This window comes from Danio rerio, chromosome 15 (assembly GCF_052040795.2).
Source record: "Danio rerio strain M-AB ecotype USA chromosome 15, GRCz13ab, whole genome shotgun sequence".
NCBI classification, from domain to species: Eukaryota; Metazoa; Chordata; class Actinopteri; order Cypriniformes; family Danionidae; genus Danio; species Danio rerio.
The window spans coordinates 8,556,483-8,582,422 of NC_141035.1; the positions used below are offsets into that span (position 1 = coordinate 8,556,483).

At 36.1% G+C, this 25,940-nt stretch overlaps 1 protein-coding gene across 3 annotated transcripts in view; it reads right to left on the reverse strand.

Moving 5' to 3' along the window:
- The window catches only part of gbe1b (glucan (1,4-alpha-), branching enzyme 1b), a 251,310-nt gene that overhangs the window by 155,429 nt on the left and 69,941 nt on the right, over positions 1-25,940 (reverse strand). For all 3 annotated transcript variants that reach the window (XR_015509028.1, XM_087283697.1, XM_087283698.1), the window contains exons 6-7: positions 20,720-20,810; positions 12,053-12,262 (exon numbers count right to left, since the gene is read on the reverse strand). Coding sequence is in view for 2 of the 3 variants with exons in the window: in XM_087283697.1 (XP_087139823.1) it covers positions 12,053-12,262; positions 20,720-20,810 (301 nt within the window). In the remaining variant the exon portion in view is untranslated. The remainder of the gene's footprint in view (positions 1-12,052; positions 12,263-20,719; positions 20,811-25,940) is intronic.

Genomic DNA, 25,940 nt, shown 5'->3' on the forward strand with positions numbered 1-25,940 from the left:
TGATCTTTTAGGTTGCTGAAAGAATCATTTGCTTCTTTGTTGTTTCGGCTTCTTTGTTTATTCGTGCTTCACTCTTGCGTTTGTTAATTTCTGAAAGGATCGGATGTCAGAAGCACTTCAATAATCACATGCATGTTATTATCATCAGCTTAAGAAGTTTGTAATATCTTGGCTGTGTATTTAAAAATGGCACTACCTTTGTTTTCATTCTCCTACTGTAGCTAGTGCACAAGCTAGTGACATATTTTTGAAAACCAAAAGCATTCAGCTGCGCATCTTGCTCCACCTTTTGGTATGCTTTTGTTGTGCTACTGTAAGTACCTTTTCCAAAGGGTACCCAAAAATTGGTACGGTATGGTTCGCTTTTTGGTGCCTTTTGACAGTGGAAAAAGCCACAAAGTGTATTGAACCATACCGTACCACTCACAGGTTTTTCCCCTGAATAGTCCAAGTGTTCCCGTAACTACAAAGTCCTTTGCCAAAAATTTGCACTTAACAAATTAAAAAAACAAAAACAAAACAGCTCCCTTCAATGTGCAATTGACACAAATTTAAGCATTCTCACCTAAAGAACAAATGTTTTAGATAAAAAAAAACTCACATGATTGTACAAAAAATATAGATAAATCATTCAATAAAACCATTTTGTTGAGCAAACTAATATACACAGCATATCTGCACAGGAGTGCATTCCTTTGAAAATTGCAGTGGAGCTTGTAGGTCCTTTAAAAAGTGTGGGAATAGACTTGATATGGGAACGTCTCAACTCACTTAATGGAAAGAAAACTGCATAAACGATGTGTAATTGCAGAGCTGTTGCAAGAAAAGAATTGGTGGTTTGTTACGATCCATTTACATAACTACAGCAAACGCAGCACTTGTTGCCATACAGCCAGAAACTGCAGTGAAACGCTTAGAAAAGGAACTTAGGTAAGGGTAAGAGTAAAGGCGTTTGTTGCAATGCTCTTAATGAAATCCTTTACCTCAGGTTTTTTTTTCCACCCTTAAGTTAAATTACTTTCAAGCAACCAGGCACATGGCCTTAACTTTTTGTCTTCCAGCCAACCAGATGGTCTCAGTTGTTCATAGTATCAAAAACCTAGTATATTCCCACATCATGTGACCGTAATGACTGCCTAAAAAGTCCTTGATTAAAAAAAAAAAAAAAAACACCTTACTGTAGGTAACTTTCCCAATGTCAACAGTCCATCTTCAGTTAAATCTTCTGATCGTCAGTTTTAAAGTTGCTTGATTAAACAATGCTGTGCCATTGCAGCTGCTGAGAACGGCCCTTCTGCGATTCATCTTCTCAAAAGCAGGGTTTAATAGAGAGCCCGACACCGAGACACAACCAAACAAACGGCAACAAGAAAAACAGACAAATGAACCAGCGATGACACGGGGCGTTCCTGCGGGCTTTTACAAATGACTCTTCAGATGGCTGCCGGTTGTGGCATATGTCTGCGGCCCGTCTAATGAGTCCCTCTGAAAACGGCACAAGCTCAATAAGTAATGAAACTGCAGCTTGGCTCTTATTACCGAATCTCTGCGCCGTCTGACACTAACACTGGATAATGTATTGGCGGCAGCAGCTTTTGGCATGCGCTTATTAAATGTGGGTTCAAAAAGGCATTGATAGACTCCATGGAGGCGGCTGGTCTGTCTCTTAATGTGTGATGAGATGAGATGAGCTTACAGCCATGGAAGGAGAAGAAGAGAAACTTAATTATCACGCGCTGCGAGAGAACCAATCAATAGGTTTGGGTTTACCGTGAGGGCCATTAGGGTCAAAGCCAGCTAGCGGCTAAAGTGGCGTATGCTTTTGTAGAGCTTACCGCTGCGATGACAGTAATGATTTGGGGAACAGAGTGTTGGTCGGCGTCCGTGGAACCGCATACATTGTGTGTGTGATTGCCAAGGAGTGTAAACACATGTCTGTACTGCGACAACAGGGCACATTGAGGAGCTACAAATTTGAGGTCATTTACATCAATTGTTAGTTTGTTTACACATGTTGTCCTGTGGTTAACAGTTCTCATTTTCTTATTTCATTACTGAAGATCTCATGGGGTATGTCTGAGACGTGCTGAGCTAATGTTAGAACACCGTTTTAGATGCAGGCTATCATACATCGTCTTTGATCACTTCGTTTTGTATACGCATTTACTTCATCAGTGATCTAAATCTTTTTGAGGTGTAAAATCAAAGGGTCGTGTCATTAATTTCTAGTGAAAATGATTATAAATGCTTCACAGCCCCATCACTGAAGTTGTGTTGTTGCCAAAAAACATGCAAACAGCTGTTACTGATTGATTCCTTTCAATTAAATTTATATTTGTTTCTATAGCACTGTTTGCAAATCAGATTGTGTCAAAGCAGCTCAACAGATGGCGACAAGAGGATAAAAAAGGGCCATAATATTCAAATTATTAGTCCATCCAAAATTTAGCAATTTTGCAATCGCAGAATATCACAAAATAAAGCAAACTCTGCACAGTTGTGCAGATCTCACATTTTTGTCTGCATATTTCTCAAAAATGTATTTTTTGACACATTTTTGTCTGCATATTTCCCAAAAATGTAGGGTCTAGACACTTTATATGATGTCATTGTGTCACAAATTCACCCACAGAGCAGCGAGAACGGTCTCAAAGAACAGACCATGGAAGCAAACAACCCTCGAAAAGCCACGATTTTACACACATCAATATCGTAGGTGGCAGTATATACTAGGCATTTAACCAGAGGAAGAAGACGACACCACATTTTAAGTATGAGTGAAATTTTATAATTTTTAACTTACTGTACTTAGTTAAATAAAGACTTGTTGTGGGTACACTACATAAAACAAGCATGGTGTCTCGCCTCTTTCATAGGCACACGCTAGCAAAGACGAAAGTGTGTGCACAGCTAATGAGCAAAAGCAATGAGCTGGCTGTCACATTAGCGGCACCTGTAGCACACAGCAATTCACAGCTATAAACAGTGGCTAGAAATATAAAATAACTGGCCATTTTTGTTTAGGTACACCTTTCTTCTTCTGGGTTGGACCCCTTTTTGCCTTCAGAACTGCATTAATCCTTTACAGCAGTGGTTCTCAAACTTTTTTCACCAAGTACCACCTCAGAAAAAAATTGTCTCTCCAAGTACCACCATAATGACCCGTATTGAAATATAGCGTTGTAAGCCTAATTAAGCAGCTACAGCTGTACACAGTTTAAAAACGAGGCAGATTAATTCCTATTGTTAAGAATATGTATTATTGTCAGCCCCTTTAAACATTATAAATAGTTTGAACATCAACTGTCCTTGCAGGTAAAAACAAACAAACAAACAAACAAACAAAAAAACATTTAATTGAAAATGTGCTTATAAAAGTTCTTTAAAAATGTCATTGTTCTTAAAAAGTAAATAGAAAACTGCTGCACTTAAATCTAAAGTATTAACATAGTAGCCTATTCATTAAAAGCTGGAAATGTTGTTTGGATCTCATAAATATAGGATATATGTCATATTCATACACTTTCTGACAAATTTTGAAATATATGTTATATGTACAAATGACAGGGTTCATACAGGCAATGGAAATCAAGGACTTTTAAGCACTTTTTTCAGCACCAATTTTTTTTTCAAGACTGACACGCAATATGTTGAACACCTGAAATGTATTCTCAGCAACCCATAAAAAAATTGCATTGATACAAATTGATACAAAATAAATAAATAAATAAATAAATAAATAAATAAATAAATAAATAAATAATAATAATAATAATAATAATAATAATATTTATTAATCATATATTACTAATACAACAAAACTTGACGAAATGCTTGTGAATTTTTTTTTGTACTCAAGTAAAAATACTATTACACTGCTAAAATAATACAAGTTTTAGTAAATAATACTAATATTAGGTAAAAGTACAAAATACTAGTTAGTTACTTAAAAAAAAAAATCTGATTTTCATTATGAAATCACTTTAAGTGTAAACCTATTTGAAGGGTTTAATGGCTTAAATCCCAAAGCTACATGTATAAGAATTTGCACTAACGAAGGAAGAATGGTGGATTTTTCCTTTCATGACAATTTCTTTTTCAATAGCACTGGCAAAACTACCACATACTCTATAAGGCCATAAAGACACCTTTTGCCTATTTTTTAAACAATATTTTCAAGCTTTAAAAGGTTTAATTAAAGTTTATGATGAAAAGATTTAAATTTAGCCTTTTATTTACATATTTACACTATTTTTCTTTGCAATATGCCAAATGCGTTTCTTACATTGTACATTGTACATTGTACATTGTACATTGCATTGTACATTGTAAGTTCAGACTTTACAAGTTTGATATGGAAAACAGACTCCCGAGAACATGTCGGGTAAATTTTCTAAGGCAACAGTGTACTGTATAACCTTATTCACATCATCCTGGGTACATTGTTTCACTTTCTTAACAATAAAATAATAACATGAAGGAACTGCTATTTTCATTTTGATATTAACAACTTAAACAGCAGAAATGTTCAGGCGTTGTGCTGCATATATGAGCGTCATCCTCACTGTATGTATATTTATAACAAAACGAAGCCTATAACTTTTCATTTTCATTGAAAATACGAAACACCCTCTCTTTTGCTGAATATCAGTTTTAATAACCAATAATAGCCATTTTAAAAGCATAACGTACAATAAGTTTTTACATTATAGGAAATAAAGGCAAGCAATTACTCAATATACAGAATTTATATGGTTAGATGAATTATTAATTATCTCTGTGATCAGCCAAAACACGTTACCTGAGAACAAGTAGCCTAATAGATTTAAAAGACCAAAGCCGGGGAATATGTCGTTAGAAATAGACAACAACATGAATTAAATATCACGTTTAGCAAATATAGTGAGATTAGATCCAGCAGGAGATCCTTGATGAACACTCTGACTAGCACAGCTCTCATCTGGATAGATAGGCGGCAGCGCTTGCCAGAGTGCGTGTGTGTGGTCACGTGATGTGCGCTTTCAGTGTTTTGGTGTGAACGGAGAGCAGTTCAGAAATGCTGGGTGAAGTACTAGTGTGGACGCGGATCGTTTTCATTCTAAAACGCTGTTTTAAAACTTAAAAAGCACTAGTGTAAACGGGGCCTTAGTCTTTGACTTATCTACTGCAGCATATTTCTAACTCTCGAATTTATCTTTATAGTAATTGATGTTGTACATTTCTGATTGGCTTTTATTCTTTGATTCGACAGTAATAGGCATGATACACTTTCATTTGAAAAAATAACGTGTTAAGTTTTGATTTACTCTGAATTCTCCTGAAATCTTTTATACCCAGTAGATTATGTGGAGGCTGGTGCCACTATGATCTGTCTATATGATATCCAAACGAATCGCACAACACTATATGGAGCAGCAGGCACTTCAGTGAGGAGACTATTTGATTTCTGGTTATCGCTGATTTAGCAAGTTGTATGGAAATTACTAAATTACCTACACTTTTAGTACGAGTGAGCAGGAGGCAACCAGACTAGTTAACCCTGCATCCTCTGACTAACTTCAGAATGCCGAGATCCTGTTCGTGAGAACATATGCAAATCCCAGGATGTGACAACTCTGTGCTGCATTGGGTCCCTAATAAACTTTTAACTGAAGAGTATGGAATTAGATATAAATCAAAACTCTAAATCAGGGGTCACCAATCTCGGTCCTGGAGGGCCGGTGTCCCTGCAGGGTTTAGCTCCAACTTGCCTCAACACCCCTGCCTGGGTGTTTCAAGTATACCTAGTAAAAACTCGATTAGCTTGTTCAGGTGTGTTTGATTAGGGTTGGAGCGAAAATCTGCAGGACACCGGCCCTCCAGGAACAAGTTTGGTGACCACTGCTCTAAATGATGAATGTGATCTGTTCTTACAATTAGAATTACAGTCTAAATGTGATGATCATTTAAAATTGGAGTCACATTAAATATAAAGTTGAAAACAAACATAAATAAATTCTAATAAATAGCATAATTCTTTTAAGAAACACTACAGAAGGCTTACAGGCATTTAACCTTCGACCATGCTGTTAGTTTCATCAATGGGCAAATAGATGGACTTCAACAACATCGAACCTACCTTCAATTTTGGGAAACAATCCTACAGTCTGCTGCAACTTTTAAAGTTAGTTTTTAAGAACAAAGGTTATTTATCCATTAAAACAAAGCAGATGCTCTAGATGAAAAGCTGTCAGAAACAAACCCATAATGAACTTTCCACTCAACCAGATGTCAAGTGTGCCTCTTGAGATCCATTTCACCTCTGCAAGAGCTTTTGCTCCGATGTATGAGAAAGAAAAAAGAAAATTTCATGCTTATCTGGATTTCTATTTTGTGAAACATAAATATCAATATCCGAATGCACTATAAATCCATAAAAGAACAGTATATCAAGGAGGAAGCCACTCATAACTTATTAATCTAGCGCATGTTGAACATGCAGAGTTCAGAGTGAGATGGAAATTCCCAAAACACACTTTCAACTCTACATATGATCGGATGAGTCATGCTCAAAGCTGTTTTATTTTTTGTAAATGTGGGCCCATATGTTGATTTATCTTTAGACATCTAAGAGAATACACCTAAATTATTTTGAACAGCAGGACATGCTATGTGCAATATGTTCCGCATTTGAAATAAAACAGCCAATCTGCAGTTTGACTTTTAGGCCCCGTTTACACAAATATGCTTCAGTTTTGAAACAGCATTTTAGAATGAAAATGATCCACATCCACACTGGCATTTCATCTAGGGTTTCTGAAAAGGTCTTCATCCTATACTACTGAAAACACACATCACAAGACCACACACACACACTCTGGCATGCGCTGCAGCGTATGTACACGTCTGAGCTCCAGGCAGTCAGCAGATGCTTTGAGCACACCTCCCCAGGTAAGACCAGCACATGTTGGACAGTTCATCAATGATTTACCTCATATCTCATTTCATTGTAGTTGTTAAACTTTTTTTTTTGTAAAATTTAAATTAGCCTAATATTGTCTCTATCTAATGACGCTATTTTGAATCTGTCAGTTAACGTGTTTTGGCTAAGCGTAAAGATAAGTTCATATATTAAAAGCAAAAGAAAAGATATTGAATTAATGAAGACAGCAGAAGTCAATAATTTATTTTTAACTATTTAGCCTGACACTTTCACTTCTCCAAAATATTTTAGATGCGTCTTAAAATAAAATACATGGTGTTCAACAGGGGAAAAATTGTTTTATTTGTAGCCAAATATTAAAAACAACATTTTATAGCAGTTATCACAAAAATCATTAAACTGTAATATTTCTATCCAAGGTTATCATACCATCAGAATCTTACATTGACCTAGTATATATTTCAAGACAGTATAATATGTGGTAATACTTAAAATAGTGAATACTTAACTGAATATCATCTATCATTTAGTTATGCTGCTGTTTTGTAGAAGCAAAATCTGATCCAAGGAATCCAGCTTTCATCCATGTCACTTTTTAATTTGTGGGAAAAATATGCAATATTTTTTTTTCAAATAGCCAGCATTTATTATTTTGAGTGTGCCATTAAAAACAGAATGCTGTGGCAATTACTGCATTTTGAAAGTGATTAGTTGAATTGTAGGTAGCATAACAGAGGTGCAGAGACAAAGGCGCTGAACAATGAGGAAGGACATATTGATGGAGAATTCACACTGTGCTTTGGCAGAGAGGTTTCATATACAAGATTGAAGTAATTGCTGTCAGCCCAAGACAGTGCGATGGGAATTCAGCCAGAGGCAAATACAGTACAGTAGGTGTTCCAATTTAAAGACTCGCTCAGTATGGGTTAAATAAAAAAAAAAAAAAGAGAAAAAGAAATAATAATAATAATAAAAAGAAAATTTACATATTAGCTGGCATATGGGGTCCCACTTTATATTAAGTGGCCTTAACTAATATGTACTTACACAGGAATAAATAGTTTGTTACAATGTACTTGTGTAAATGCATGTATTTATTGTGTACTTCTGCTTGATTAAATACCTGCATGCATTTACATCTGTAATTAACTTCTGTAATTACATTTGTAAATACACTGTTGACCATCCCTTACACCTTAACCCACCCTTAAACCTACCCATACCACCAAACCTATCCATAACCCAACCTCTATCCCAAATCAAGAGCACCACAAGTGTTCTCAAATAAATTATGAACACAGTAAGTACATTGTATTTATTTTTTGATGCAAGTACAGAGTAGTTAAGGACACTTAATATAAAGTGGGACCGCATGTGGTTGTGAAGAGAACTGAAGTGCATCCGGAAAGTATTCAGTGTTCTACTTTTTTCACTTTTTTTGTTACAGCCTTATTCCAAAGTGGATTAAATTCATTTATTTCCTCAAAACCCTACACACAATACCGCCTAATGATAATGTGAAAAAAGATTTTTTGATATTTTTGCAAATGTATTAAAAAAAAGAAAAGTATTCATAGATAAGCATTCACAGCCTCTAAATTGAGCTCAAGTACATTCTGTTTCCACCGATCATTCTTGAGATGTTTAAGCAGCCTAATTGTAGTTCACCTGCGGTAAATTCAGTTGATTGAACATTAATTAAAAAAGCATATAACTGTCTATATAAGGTCCCAGGATTGACAGTTGTAGCGAAATTAGCTCCATTTATAAATTTTAACACTAGAACCGCCAAAAGGTCACTCTGTACCTAAAACCGTCATGCGTGTAAATTTTACCCACACACATGAATAGTATTTTAATACGACTAAAGAGCATTTTATTTCACTGTATTATGCCACTGTTGTCAGTATATAAAATATATATTAATTATTAATTTGCTTAGTTCTATCATTTATTATTTAAATAAGAGAACAACACCAAGAAACGTCAGGTAATCAAAAATGGTTTTATTTGTACTTTATAGATCAGATTATTATTTTTCTTTTCTGGAAATGGCAGACTAGAATAAAAAGACACACATTAGCGACCAATAAACGATACATAAATATTAAAATATTATTGACATTTAAAATAGTTTTGATTTTCATAAAATAGTATTTAAGAGAGAGAGAGCGTGAGAGCATAACATCGATTCAATTCACTTAAAATTCTATTATTATTATTATTATTATTACTATCATTATATTATTATTATTATCATTATTATTAATAATAATTTTACTATTACTATATGCATTATTTATAATTATATTTTTATATATTATAAATGCCACAAACTACGAGTTAAATAGTGAACACATCTGTATTATGTTTTATATAAATATATATGCCTCTATTTTATTGTTTAACATGTATACTGTTTATTTTATTTTCTATTTTATTATATATATATATATAATATAACTTTTTTATTATTTTCATCAAAATTGTTATCGTTATTGATTGTTTTTTTTTCTGCTATGTGTACCCATGTATGTGTACCCATGTAAAAAATAATGAAGCAAATAACACATACTTTCAGCATGCACCTCTCTAAAAAGATGTTAAGGGTGCAGTATGCAAGTTGATCACCCAGTGGTTGAACTAGGTACTGCATTACTGGATCAAAACAAATGCAAGCGCAGGTTGCCAGACTGATGACCTTAAGTGAGACTATATGCCAATAAATGACATTTTACATGGCATTTATTGCTATACTACTGAAAGCACCAGCAGACAGTTCACCTCAGATCTTGAAAATAAAATAATAATAACCACTATCAGTGATTCAGCATGTACATTTAATAATGTTAAAGAAGTTTTAGATGTAATAATTCGATTATACACCTAATCATTTTGTGAGTGTTCTGTACTTCTGAATGGCTGTATTTAAATTCCTGTCGTGTTTAGTCTGGTGCAAACAGCCATATAGCTTATCACTGCAAATCTCGCCACATAGCATGTTGTTAGGACACATGGTCACAATGTAACATGCTCACCTAATGTTTACATTCGTAATATTGATGATATTTGCTAATTAATAACTACCTAATGTGGAACTCTGAATCTGTGTCTCATTTCGGAGTCTGCTACTGTCCACCGAAGGTCGTCTTTCGATCACGGGCGCATGGTTTGAGAGTCTTCCAGACTGAATAAATGAAATATGCTCCATCCGAAACCGCCTACTACTCAGAAGGTACTGCATTTAAATTTAAACGTACTACTGGGCCGTTAGAAAAGTATGTTCTATACAGTATGATTGTGAAAAGTGTGAATGGAATTCGACTGTACTACATCCGCTATTTTGTCATGGTTATGTGACCTACCTGCATCAGTTGCGTCACCTCACTCTCGTTCATGAATTCTCTCGTAGGGCATCATGGGAAATCCTACTGCTACAGTAGGTTTTACACTGATTACTAACCACTTGACATTTTGTACTATAGTTTTTATAATTATTTCTAAATGCTAACATTATTAATTCATCATTATTTTGTTTCATTATTGCTAAAATTTAATTAAAATGATTATGTGATAATCAATATGTGATGCTTGTTTTCAGGAGTATAGGAGACGAAAATGTCTTCAGTTTAAGGTTGTTAATGGTTATCAATTTATTTTCCATCCACCTTAAGCAGCATAAATATCTCAGTTTTTTGTCTGACTGAAGACAGCCACATGAGCCTGGAGAGTAAATACTGACAGAACTTTTCTTCAACTTGGTCTACTGTGGGTTCCACGTTTCTAAGCCTCTTAGCTCTTTCTCATCGCCTCTTTGTTTTCAGAGTTGAATGAGCCTAAATGGGCAAATACCATAATGATTATTCATAAACGGAAAGCATCTTTAAACGCTTTAAGAATTTTACATGAATATTCCGTTGCGCGAGATAAGGACATGTTAATGCTTGATTATGGCCAAACAAAAGTGCTGATGAGGTGAACTAATTATGGAAGCATAATTCCATGCCACATTATTAATTACAAAGATATGATCCGTGAGCACAGCTCAAGAACACACACACATACACACTCGTAGGGTTCCAAGACAGTAAACTCAAGAGTTTCCTATTAAAATAAACATATTTGGAGCAAATAAAATGCCTTAAGCATATGCAAGATATTAAAAATAAAAATAGCTGTCATGTTAAAGCTAAACTTTAAACTACATATTTAAAAAAAATGCATGGTTTAATGCATTCATTAAATGCTTTTATCTGTATACTTAAAGTTATACTCATAAAAAAGTCAAAAAGCAGTAAACAGTGAGAAAAAAAAGGAGAACAAAGTCGTTCATAATTAAAAATATAATAAAAATACATTTTCAATAATAATAGTAATAATAAAATTGTAAAAATAATATTAAAAATAATAATAAAATGTTTAAAATAATTTGGGAAATATTTAAAAAGAAAAAAAAGAAAAATCAAAGTGGGGCTAATAATTCTGACTTCAATAATTCTGACTTCAACTGTGTGTGTGTGTGTAAATGTGTGTGTATATATATATATATATATATATATATATATATATATATATATATATATTTTTTTTTTTGTCTACAGAACAAACCATAATTATACAGTACAATGACTTGCCTAATTGCCCAGTTAATCCTTTGAATCACAATTTAAGCTGAATACTAGTGTCTTAAAAGTATCTAATAACATTATGCATATGTTATTATATGTCATTAATGCAAAGATAAAAGAAATCAGTTATAAGAAATTGGTTATTAAAAGTATTATGTTCAGAAATGTGTTATTTCCGTTAAACAGAAATTGGGGGAAAAATACACGGGGGGCTAATAGTTCTGACTTCAAAACTGTACACGTATGGAAAAGCATGTTATCATTTTATTAAAGTACATCAATGATTTACTTTTGAACGTATCATAGAAGGCAGAATAAATATTGGAACAGAAAGCATTTCTGTGTTGCTCCTATAGGATTTGAAACAGCGCCTCAGTCCCATACCAGAGCTTGTGCTCTGTTGTAAGAAAAGTGTTGTGTTTGCCTTGTAAGAAAGGTGTTGTACGATGAGAGAGATGTGTAACTCAGGGAAAAAAAGATGTAAAAGAAATGCTGGTCTTACCTGGAGTAGTTGAAGAGTCTGCTGTCCCACAGGCTGTGTTCTCCACGGGGCCCGCTGTGGAAGAAGCAGGAGTCGGAGCCGTCAAACAGGTTCAGGCCGTCCTCTGTGTTTTTGGACGCGTGGCTGTGCACCACATCAAGCAGGACGATGATGCCGAGAGAATGAGCCACGTCAATCAGCTCCTTCAGCTCCTCCGGGGTCCCGTAACGGCTGGAAAGAAGAGCAAACGGATGCAGAAATCAGAGACTGCCTGTCTTATTCCGGGGTTAACCTCAACTCCTGCAGCAGTTTGGCCTTTAAAGGCAATTCTTTCAAAAATGACTTTCAGATTTGCAAAGCACACGATGCACTGGTGGGTTTTCTGAATAGAGCGGGGCTTCTCGATGTAGCTTTCATTTCAGCAAACGAAGATAAAATATTTCCATATACACACTTATTTGGCACAACCTAAGATCTCTGCTCATGTGCAATGTCCCTGACTAATGAAAGAAAAGAAAAAGAAAAAAGAAAAGAAAAAGAAAAGAAAAGAAGGCCACTGGTTCAAGCCTCACCTCGGGAAGTTGTCGTTTCTGTGTGGAGTTTGCATGTTCTCCCTGTGTTTGTGTGGGTTTCCTATGGGTGCTATAGGTGTGCTAAAGCACATGCGCTAAAGGTGAATTGGATAAGCAGAAATTGTCCATAATGTATATGTGTGTGTATAAAGCCTGATTTATACTTCTGCGTCAGGTGACCGGCGTAACCCACGGCGCATGCAACGTGCGTGGCTGTGCATTTATACTTCTGCGCACTGTCTCTGTCGGTCTGCATTAACACTTTTAAAATGCTAGTTGGCAGTGAGGTGTAAATGTTTCTCTGTGTCGAGTTTCTTCGCTTCTTTTTTGCTTTTCCTGAACACTTCCGGGATGTACAAGTGGCTCAAACTTGCTCATTTTGAGGCAGGAACCGGCGGACGTGCAACAACTTTAACTATGAGGTAAACACAAAACAAAACTTTCCATCCGGAGCTCCTTCACAGGACTCCACACTTGTAAACAATCGCTTGCGCCATTCGCGCGGCTCTCGGTCCCGCCCAGACTCGTCAGCGCTACCAAGCCGACCAATCACAGAGCTTACGCTACGCGTTGTTGCGACGTGTAGTTACATTTTTTGAGAGGTGCACGTCAGTGACGGTGACGGCCACAGCGAAGGGCTATGAGTCAGCACCGTAGCAAACGCCGGCGTTTGACGCAGAAGTATAAATCAGCCTTAAGTGTGTATGGATGTTTCCCAGTAATGAGTTGCAGCTGGAAGGGCATCCGCTGCATGCAATATAAACTGGATAAGTTGGCGGTTCATTCCGTTGTGGCAACCCCAGGATAATGAAGAGAATAAACCTAAAATAAAATGAATGAATAAATGATTAAGTATATAAAGTAAAATAAATTCAAATTGAGTAAAGTAAAATAAAATAAAAATAAAATAAAATAAAGTAAAAGTCAAAATAAGCAAAAAGTAAAGTAAAAGTAAAATAAAATAAAAATTTCTCCTCCCACAAAATAAATTAATATCAAGTAAAATAAAGTAAAAAAGTAAAGTAACAAAAAATGTAAATAAAATAAAAATTTCTCCTCCCACAAACTCTAAATATGTGTACGCCACTGTCTAAAGCATGCCTCACACTGTGCAATTTCCCCCACCAGTTGGTAGTCTGAGTGAACTTCTGAGTGAACTGAGTGAACTGAGTGAAATCCTACAAGATTCCTATAACTCTAGGCTACAGTTGTTGTTTTGGATCACAGGATTGGCATGCTCACAAACAGCCGATCAAAGGGTCTGTGAAATTCCCTTTTTTAGATGCTATTATCAGTATGTTTATATTAAGGATATCTATAAGCGAGTGTGCTCGAAAAATAATGACACAATTCACATTTAAAAGATAGAAAAAATTCTGACATCACCTCATACTTCAGTTTTCATCAAAGTTCCAACTAATCAAATGTTCTATAGTATCTGACATGCACTGCCCCTTCAAGATGCTCCTCCTTTGCTTATGGCTATGCGCTACTAGCTTTATTTATTTATTCTTTTTAATAAAGTCTACTATAGATCTCAACCGGTCTTCATGTTTCAGTTGAGATTGTCAAATTTAAAATGAAAAAAATTCACATTTGAAAAGCATATCACAGGAAATTTAATTGCCACTGCAGCCAAATCTTGCCTCTGATGGAATAATGGTGATGTCAGAAGATTTCAATGAAATAAAAGCTATGATGAGCATCAGAATATATATATATATTTATCCCTTGATTTTTAATGATTCAATTAGGACAGTAAGGTCTGAGTTTGCTTAAACAAAAATCTTGTCAATTAACAGGAATTATGTACAGTATAGAAAATAAAGTCATGGTGCAGTGGAAAAACAATGAATATTGTGTATGACTCCCATGAGCTTGGAGGACTGCATCCCTACATCTCTGCAGTGACTCAAATAACTTATTAATAAAGTCATCTGGAATGGCAAAGGAAGCACTCTTGCATGACTCCCAGAGTTCATCAAGATTCTTTGGATTCATCTTTAATGCCTCCTCCTCCTCTGGTGACTGTGCAGGCCAACCCTGGAGCACCTTGACCTTCTTTGCTATCAGGAACTTTGATGTGGAGGCTGAAGTATGAGTAGGCGTGCTATCCTGCTGAAGAATTTGCCTTCTCCTGTGGTTTGTAATGTAATGGGCAATACAAGTGTCTTGATACCTCAGGATGTTGATGCTGTCATCCACTCTGCAGATCTCTTGCACACCCCCATACTGAACGTAACCCCAAACCATGGTTTTCCCTTCGCCAAACTTGACAGATTTCTCTCAGATTCTTGGCTCCATAGAGGTTCAAATAGGTTCTGTGCAGTATTTGTTATGATTGGGATGCAGTTTAACAGAAAAAATTTACCTTCTGCCACTCATCCAAATGATCAACAAAGAGTCAAGTTATTATTTGTTGCTCTTACAACTCGGATTGACTACAAAACTTTTTTTACAAGACGTTTTAGCAGTTTGTGCAACATCTCTATCTCTATTAGAGGTAGTGGTTAAAAAAACACTATTTACTATAAATAACTATAGTGTTTTTCTTGCGGGTCTCTGACAACTCAAATGCTATTATATTGTCATGCTGGCATAATATATTGAGTGGCATAAAATAGTCTTAAAAATGACAATAATATCATTTAGTTCAATATATTTTGGTGCAATATATCGTACAACAAAAAATAAATATCATGACAGGCCTATAGCGCACCACAGCATGAGGTCCACTTGACGCACTATTATGAACGTGATGCGGCATTATGAATGTGATGCAACAATGATAATAACAGACCCATTAGAAATAGAAATACAATATGTTATGATAAGCACTTGAAGATTCATATAACTAAAATATATGGACAAAGCAACAATAAGTGTCTCGTCCGGCAAGATATAATGTTTAATAATACAGTTGTCATGCCAACTTTGTACTATGAATAGAAGTTCGCAATGGTTGCCCCCAATCTGAGCTCTTCTGATTGATCCACTGCTTAAGGACCTGACAGTGTTGAATGTGCAGATTGAGTAAGTTGAAGACCTTTCAACTTGGCAGGATGTCTAAAAAACATGGTGTTCACGTGCATGATGCTGTGAGATGTGAGAGTAACAGTTAAACATATCCATAAAATGCATTTACATAAAAAATAATAATAATAAAGTGCATAGGGAAAATAAAAATGTGTTGTTGATGTTTAGACAAACAGTGCAATTATAGTCCCCTCTTAAATGATCTCCCCATAACATTCGTTAACACTCCACTGGAGATTTCATCCATCTGCATATAACCTCAGATAGTCAACCACAGTACATCTCAGAAAGCCTATTCTCTCCACAATGGCTGTGTTTTTAGCACACCAGCAGAAGATATCCAACACATCAGAGAATCCATCAAGCGCGTCGGCCAATTTGGCGTGTAAAAACAAACAAATATGGCAGTAAATAAAAATCAATCTCATATCGTTTACACCGTCATGGCCACCGAACAGAGGTCAAGTCCTCCATTCGGGATGACGCATCACTCCTCGCAGAACAAACGGGCGAAAGCGGCCCGCTTCCATCAGCGCTTCCTCACGTACCTCCTTCATGTAATTGCTCCGCGAAGCTTCATCTGTCCTCCAGCTATCATCATATCGCTTTCCCCCCTGGCAAACGTGACGCGGGGTGACAACAACACCCAGACCTTGCACTTTTTAAACGGCTCAGGGAGATCAATCATGGGTGAAATTACTCTGTATACATTATACTGGTGCTATAGGCTGTCTCCAGCGCTAGCCGACAGAATAAAAGCACATAAATAAAGAATTCCTGCCTGTCTTCCTTTATCTGAGGTCTCTACCTCTCCACAGGATTAACTGCAAATGTGTTTACAGGGAGATTATCGGCCCCGTCAGAGGAGGCTTTCTGTGATTTGGGGCCACAGTTGCTTGAGAGAGTCTTCATGGCATGCTTGTGTGCCTGCAGCTTTTACTGAGGGATGTTACACTTATCTCATTTATACGTTTAGAAGATAAACATGAGTGAATTGCACCATTTTGGGATCCCTAGATAGTGCCTTTTTTAATCAGGGTCAACTAGGATTGGGTACCTAGTGCCAATTTGGAGATTTAGGTTCCAATGGATGAGTTGTAGATTGAAATCTGGGGCATATGAGGATGGAAAACATGCCTGAATATATGAAGAAATCAACAGGCCACCTTTTAAATTAGCAACCTGTAAGCAACGAAGATGTTATTTGCAACTATTATTGGCAATACCTTACTTAAGGTGTTCATAAGACTGCCATGATGCCTTTATAATGAAGACATGACACATCATGAATATAAGTGAGAGTGTGTGCAAGCTTATGACAACTGTCATTAATGCCAAGTTTAAACTACATGATATTCAAAGTAGTCATCACAGATGTTTTCACACTATCACTATCGAAGGCAGCATTCTGTCGCTAGTGTGCTTAAACTGTAGGATAGATCGGCGACAGGGGATTTCACACTGCATGACTTTACAATAGAAAGAATTGTTGACATCTTTGTCTCGGCCCACAAAGTGTGTATTACAACCAAACACACGTGAGAAGTGACATGAAAACATGGTCACGCAGTATATATATTTTTATTAACTACATAATAAGAAAGAAGCCTTTATTTGGGTAGAAAATGTACTTATTTTGCTCACCTGGGTTTTGAACAGAATTAACAGTTTCTCCTCAACTTTTTTCTTTTTCGACCCAGTTGTGTTATTGCTCAGATGACATGTATGGGTTCTCTGGCCAAGTTTCCAGTAGTTCTAAAAGTCTACATTTCTTGGGTCCAAACAGATCAAAAAAGAAGCCCTTCTCTCCCCACCTCCCACTGACCTGCAGATACCCATACTAGTGGATGCTGCTCTCTCATTGGCTGTAGGTAAAGGCCAATATTATTTTCAAATAGAACATTTCACATGGCATTATTCTTGAATCACCAACATGTCCGGATAATTAGCATGCTAAATATCTGATGGGTGTCTGCGGATCATCATTCTCTGAAATCACCTTTTTGATGGTTCACACTGTGTGATTGTTACTTGTTACAAGCACCGATTTGCCTGTGATTTCAGGCATTTGTCAGCAATTTCTCAAAACCTGTTGGAGAGTCAAAATTGAGGCTAAAATCATGCAGTCTGAACTCAACACGTGTCGTTAGCTCAGCTGTGTCATTTTAAATGCACAGATTACATTGTTTGAAATATCTTTGTCATGACAACCTGACAAATACATTGTAACATATCAGTTTCTTATTATGACAACGACATTACAAACACAACGTAACTTGTCATAAATCTGTGATAAACATAAATATAATAAAGTCATTACAAGAGACAACGTAACTAAACATCATAAACCTGTCATAAACGTGATTGTCATGAGGCCATTACAAAGAAATCGTAACTTGTCATAAATCTGTCATAAACATGATTGTTATCAGGCCATTACAAAGACGTTACTTGTCATAAACCTGACATAAACATGATTGTCATGAGGCCAATACAAAGAAATCGTAACTTGTCATAAATCTGTCATAAACATGATTGTCATGAGGCCATTACAAAGACGTTACTTGTCATAAACCTGTCATAAACATGATTGTCATGACGCTATACAAAGACAACGTTATCTGTCATAAACATGATTGTCATGAGGCTATACAAAGACAACGTTACTTGTCATAAATCTGTTATAAACATGATTGTCATGAGGCCATTATAATTGTAGTGTAGATTTTTCTGAAGATTTTTTCTTTTGTAGAACAACTAAATGCAATTCAAATGTCTCATTAAAAGTGTTAATCATCTGTCATAAATACTGTAAGTGTAAAAAAATGTCCATAACAGTGTCAATAATGAACATTTTAATAATGAACAAATTAATTAATAATTAAAATAATGAATCATTTTAATTCAATGTGTACAGTGCCATTGAAGTTGAGGTCAAGAATAAATACTGATACTGATGCTGCTATAAAATTATTTAAAATTATAATAGCCTCATGACAATCATGCTTATGACAGATTTATGACAACATATGTTGTCTTGATAATATCAAGTTGTCATGACATTGACAGACAGATAATGACAGGCGTGTCAAACTCAGTTCCTCTAGAGCCACTGCCCTACACAGTTTAGTTCCAACTCCGCTTCAACACACTTATGTTGAGGTTTCAAACAAGCCTGGAGGACTCAATTAGTTTGATCAGGTGTGTTTAATTAGGGTTGGAACTAAATTGTGCAGATATGTGGCCTTCCAGGAATGGAGTTTGACACCCCAGGGTTATGAAGTATTTAGGTCAAGCTGTCATGAAGACGTCTCAAACAAAGTTATCACTGCATTTATAATGGCATAACTGAGTGAATGACACAAATACATGTTGTGTCATGTTATCATTTTAAAGGTTTCATGACTTATCCTTAAAGTGTTACCATATTATTACAACTGTTCGCTTATTTAACAGTATAAGCAGCTTGCACATTGTGTTGTTTGGTTGTTTTTTGTACTACTTAGGCTGTATTTACACTAGCACGTTTTGTTTTTAAATGATGTTTAGGAATAAAACGATTGCTGCATTTCAGTAAAATGGTCTTTGTCCACACTACACGACCTGACAAAAGTGTTTATGCAGATCCCTGTCGTAAGAGCATCAAATAATAACTTGACTTCTAGTTTATCATCAGGAAAAGTGTCATGGTTTAGGGTTACATTCGATATGGGGGAGATCTGCAAAGTGTATGACAACATCAACAGCCTGAGGAATAGAGACATTTGTGCTGCCCATTGCATCACAAGCGCTCCTTTTCATTCTTCTCATACTTCAGTCTCCACATCAAAGTTCCTGAAAACAAAGTAGGTCAAGTTGCTCCAGGACTGGCCAGCCCAGTCACCATACATGAACATTATTGAGCATATCTGGGGTAAGATGAAGGAGGAGGCATTAAAGATGAATCCAAAGAATCTTGATGAACTCTGGGAGTCCTGCAATACATTTTCTTTGCCATTCCAGATGACTTTATTAATAAGTTATTCGAGTCATTGCAGAGATGTATGAATGCAATCCTCTAAGCTCATTGTCATACACAATATTCATTGTTTTTCCCGTGCACCATGACTTTATATTTTATACTGTACACTACTTCTGTTAAGTGGCCAAGCAAAGTCAGACCTTACTCCTAATTAAATAATTTAAAATCAAGGCATGATCAATTTTAATATTAGTAAAATAGGTGTAATCGAGAGGCCTTTGCCTTTTATATAAATCCCTTCTGATACCAAATGATTAACTAGAAGTTAGAATTTGTTATTGCTAAAACTTGGATAGGCAACAAGACTTTTTTAATGTAGTGTATACAGTGAAAAAAGCCTGATACCTGAACAGTCTCACTTAGCATGCTAATATTTTGCTGGTATCCATATTTTCACTGGTGGTTAATGGTCATATTAGAAGGGCTTGCGTTATGTCAATCTTATGTCAGTTTTTTAAAGTAATTTTTTGTGTTTTATTAACAAAGTTTTTTTTACTACTTTTTCAGTGTTTTAAGAATATTAGAATTAGTTTTAAGAAAAATCCAGAACAAGTTTTCGCAGAACAACAACCAAATAATTTCAAAGGACGCTTTTATTATGATACAGGACAGTGGACTGGGGAAGAAAAGTAATGTATATATGAACAGTTTTTGTTTTAGTTATAGCTTCAGAGTTTCATTTGAAGCTCATTTTTATAAGTGAGAGGCTTTAAAAGATGCGCAATTCTACAAAAGCCACATTGTGTCTGTGAAGATAAGCTTAAAATGCCTCATAGGTCATGTATGTCGGTTATCCTGTTTTTTTTTTGTTTAGTTTTTCCAGAAATATTCCTGTATTCCAGCTCCATTTTTAGTGTCTCGCATATTTAGCTCTTTACATATAACCTTCTGCTACATATTTCATCTTTCCTAAAATATCCGGTTGTTAGTAGTTTTTTTGTATCAACCTACCATATCATAGTATTGTAACAAGCAAAAGGATTATCTAATGAATTTTAGACCATGACAAGAGTAAAACTAAAAATGGATTTAAAGACTTTCTAGTTTTTAGCTGTTTACCTTGATGCTGCAAAAAAACTCGTGACCTGGTAACCGAAGCTAGCATAATAGGCATGCTCCATGATGGCCATCAGCTGAATGCTGTTATAACCTGTGTATAAGACAGAAAGAAAGCATAACTGTTAGGAGAGACTTTTCTTAAACACAACAGCCAGAAGAAACTTTAGCTCCACAGAAAAAAAGACTTTATCACACAAAGACTTCATGCAGCAATTAATTTATTTAATTACAACAAATAACAATACATTGTAATGTCAGTTGCAACAATACCATATATATATATATATATATATATATATATATATATATATATATATATATATATATATATATATATATATATATATATATATATATATATATGTAAATGTATATATAACCTTTTAAAATCACATTAAAAAAATTAATAAATAAACGCATATCTAATGATATTTTTCCAAAATAAAGCTAGCACATATTTTTATAGCATGAGCGGGGTGAGGAAACAATGACATCATATTAATTCAACAGGATCAACTATTCTTTTAAAGCAGCTTAAATCTTATAAGAAGCTTAAACCTTTAAATCGTTACCTACAGCACACTTTTACTTTAGCCACTTTTAACTTTCCAAATAAGCACGTGGGAGCCGAAAATTACAAATTCTGCTGCTGCTACTGAATTTTTTTAGACCCGATGGCAACTGTGAACTGGAAATGCCCACACAGAGAACAACGGCTTTACATCATTTACAAACATCTGTTTTTTTTTTGTTTGTTTTTTTTCATTAACGAGAAACAACTATAAGCGAAAAGCTTACCAAATTTCACACACACATTGAAATTTACACATTACTGAACACAACTACACCAAATACAGTTGAAGTTAGAATTGTTAGACCTCCTATATATTTTTCCACAACTTTCGCCAAGAATATTTTTTCAACATTTCTAAACACAATAGTTGTAATAACTGAACTGTTTTATTTTTTGCCATGATGACAGTAAATAATATTTTACTAGAAATGCTTTAAGATACTAGTATACTAGCTTAAAGTACCACTGAAAGACTTGAAAAGGGTAATTAGGCAAGTTCGAGTAATCAGGCAAATCACTGTCGAACAATGGTTTGTTCTGTAGACAATAAAAAAAAATAATATTGTTATAAAATGTAAAATGTTATAAATAATAAAATGTCTTCAAAACCCTTTTTTGTTGTGCTGGTTGAGTCTTTTCACATTCCGATAGTAATGATTAAATTAAATAATGTAAATATGTATTTTTATTTTCTGAGTAGGGCATGAGATAAAAAAAAGTTCATCCAATAAAATTGGTCAGGCCTGTAATTCCCATAATTCTCATAAGGAGCCCAAACCGTCTCCTCCATGAACCGCGACCTTATCATGGTGGAGAGGTTTGAGTGCCTAAGTGATCCTAAGAGCTTCGTTGTCGGGGGTTAATGGCCCTGGTAGGGTCTCTCAAGGCAAAAAGGTCTTAGGTGACAGGTCAGATTAAGGGCATACTCGCACTATGCTATCCAAACTGTGCCCAGGGTAATTTCCTGGATCGTTAGAGAAGTGTGAGTGCTCTGAATCGGGTTTAGACACGGTTCATTTGGCCGGCCCTGGCCCAATTGGAAGAGGTGTGCCAAAGCGAGGTTCACTTAGGCTTTGGCGCGTTATGCTTGTGTGTGAGTGCAAAATGCGCCAAAGCAAGTTTTATATGTGTTTATTAATCATTCTTACTGTTCAAGGAACACACACTGTTGGAGAAGGCATACAACCATTTCCCCTTATGGCATTCTGTGGAGTGTGCTCTGGAAGTATAAGGTCAGTGGTGCTCTTTTAAGGGCTCTCCCATTCCTGTATGAACAGAGTAAGAGTTTGGTTCACATTGTCGGCAATAAGTCAGACTTGTTTTCAGTGTATGTTGACCTCTGGCAAGGCTGCTCTTCGCCACCAATTAAATCAATAATTTTTACAGAGAGAATTTCAAAAGTGCAGACTTGGGCTGGAGAGGGTCCCGTTCGATGACCACAGGATTTCATCTCTGTTATTCGCAGACGATACTGTTCTCTTGGCTTCATCAAACATAGACTTTTAAACATTTGCTGCAGAGTATGATGCTGCTAGGATGAGAATTAGCACCTCCAAGTTCGAGGCCATGGTGATCCAGCAGAAAAAGGTGTTTTGCCATCTCATGGTTGGAGGAAAGTTGTTATCCCAAGTAGAGGTAACGACTACTTTTTGTTCATGAGTAAAGGACTAAGAAAATTGACAGAGAGATTGGTGCAGCGGCGGCAGTAATGAGGTCAATGTACCAGTCCGCTGTCATAAAGAAGGAGCTGAGCCAAAAGGCAAAGCTTTCAAAGCTACCGGTCAATCTACATTCCTACTCTCACCTATGGTCATGAGCCTTGGGTCATGAATGAAAGGACAAGTTCTGAGATACAAGAAAAGGAAATTAGTTTTCTTCACAGGGTGGCAGGCAACATCCTTATAGATAGGGCTCCTCCACAACGAGAGAAGTCAGCTAAGGTGGCTCAGCATCTTTTTTGGAAAGCCTACTTGATGCCTACTGTACCTAGGGAGGTGTTCCAGGCATGTCCTACCAGGAAGAGGCCTCTGGGAAAACCCAGCACATGCTGGAGGGACTATGTCTCTTGGCTGGCCTTGGAACACCTCGGGATCCCCTTGGAGGTGCTGTAGGAAGTGTCTAGGGAGTAGGAAGCATGGGGTTCTCTCCTAAGACTGCTGCCCCCATGGCCCAGCCTGGACAAACAGTGGACGAAAATGAGATGAGCCCAAACTGTCAGTCAAAAAAAATGTAGAATTTGTGCACTCCTGTTCACACAGACAGATCAATTATGTGAAAATGCACACAAGACAGCGACAGCAGTAAAAAGAAAGGAGTTACTTTTGCACGCTGGAGGAAGGACGACAACATGGCTGAAGTATTTCTTTTAGCCAGGTAGTGTTACGTTTTAAAAGTATTTTAGTTACACAAAGCTTATGTAGATTTTGTTGTTTTACAAATGGGTTATATGCACAGAAGTGTTGTTCGGCCAATCTTCTGGCGAAAGATTGATGTGACTATTTTTTTTTTATTTCATAAGACACCTTTAACCACATCAATAATGCTCCTCCTTGCTGCACTTCTTCAACAGGTGATGTCACTGGGGTGCGCGTTCGTGATATCAGTAGACGTGCTTTGGACAGCAGGGGAGGGACTGTGTTTTCAAAGCAATTATGCTAACGCTTAGCATTTTGGCGGATCACCTACCGCACCTTTAAGGTTATTAGGCATGCCATTTTACACAAAAAAATATCTCCTAAGGGGATAATAATATTGACCTTAAATTGTTTTTTATTTATAAAAAACTGCTTTTATTCTAGACAAAATAAAACAAATAAGACTTTTTCAGAAGAAAAAAAAAAAACATTTAGTAAATACTGTGAAAAATTCCTTGCTCTGTTAAAAAATCTTTGAAAAAAAAAATAAAAAAAAAATCACAGCAGGGATATTAATTCTTCAACAGTGATGCAGTTCACAGACCATTTCCAAAACCAGCGAAACACTTTTCTTGCTCCAATGAAATCATTGAAAACACCAATGACAGTCATTTAAAGAAGCTGCTTTACTTACCAACTTATTATAATTGAAACACAAAATAACCCAACATCTGAATGACTCATCGGGTCATACGCGAGTCTTCTCCACCCGAATCCAGCACAAAAGCAGTGTTTGGTTCCCCCACGCAGGCACTAGCTGCACTGACACAGCTTTGAAACGGTACGGAAAGACTCAGGAGGGAGATCCAGCCTCGTCTCGTATAGTTTTTTCTTCCTCTGAGCAGATTGGTTTATTTATTTATCTATCTATCTTCCTAGCTATCTTCCTCAGAGAAAGTTTGGGGATTTTTGATGAGGTGTGACAGCGCCAGGGGCTCGTCTCACCGATGATGCGTGAGCGTACAAACACACACACACACACACGCACTTGCGCACATGCACACACACATGTGCGCGCACGCACACACACACACGGAGCTCTTTTCCCAGCTTTTTAGATGCCAGAACCACATATGTCTAGGGAAATGCAAACCGGTTAGCTCAAAACAATGAGAACTCTAGGGAACGGCAGACGCAGTGCGATAACACTCGGGTTTAGCGCACGGACATATGCATGAATTATTCTATCATCATGTTTGTTATTGTGAATGGCATTGTAGGATTTCATATGGGAAGACGGTCATTTTACAGTGTAAACATGCACGCACGCTGACGTCTCTTTGACAGTGTTGGAGTTAGGAAGGTTTTCAATGTCTTTTTAATATTCAAAAACACCACCAGGATATTTCTATAAAAAGTATTTTGTTTACAAACAGCGGTCCCTTAGGGTCTTTTGTGGCCTTCATTGAGTGCATGTGTACATTGCTCATTTGCACTTAATGAGCCTGTGTTTCTATTATTTAAAGGTTGCACTTTATTTACAAAAGAGTGTGTGTACTTAATGTATTTACAGTGAACTTAAAAGAATAGTTCACCTAATAAATTGCAATTCCGTCATCATTTACTCACCCATGTTCCAAACATTTATCATTTTCATTCTTCTGTCAAGCACAAAACATATACAGTTAAAGCCAAAATTTTCACCCTCCTATATTTATTATTATTATTATTATTTTTATTTTTCCCACATGATGTTTAACGGAGAAAGGAATTTATATTATTATCAGTAATATTTTATTACCAACAATATTTTTATTACCTAACCAAGTTAAGCCTTTAAAATCCCCTTTAAACTGAATACTGGTATCTAGAAAAAAATCTAGTAAAATGTTATGTACGGTCATCATGGCAGAGATAAAATAAATCAATTGTTAGAAATGAGTTAGTAAAACTTTGGGGCCGTATCATACACCCGACACAACAAGGCACAAGACGCGGAGTGTACAACACCCCTTCCTTATCCACGAAAGTAAAGAGTAAAAAGAAAAAAGATAAGAGGCCAAAAGGAGGAAGCTGTTCTCTTACTATAAGTGTAGTGTTCAGTTTTTACACCAACAATATTCACTATGTAAATAGAAAAGGCACCATGGCATGATGCAACTGACTCTTGAAGATAAGGGGAGCTGAAACACTCTATTTGGTTTAATGCAGGTTATGCTCAAAATAAACTCATAACTAATTAGAGAACAAGAGACAACCCTGTTAGCCCATGCGCCACGACGCAAACCACATT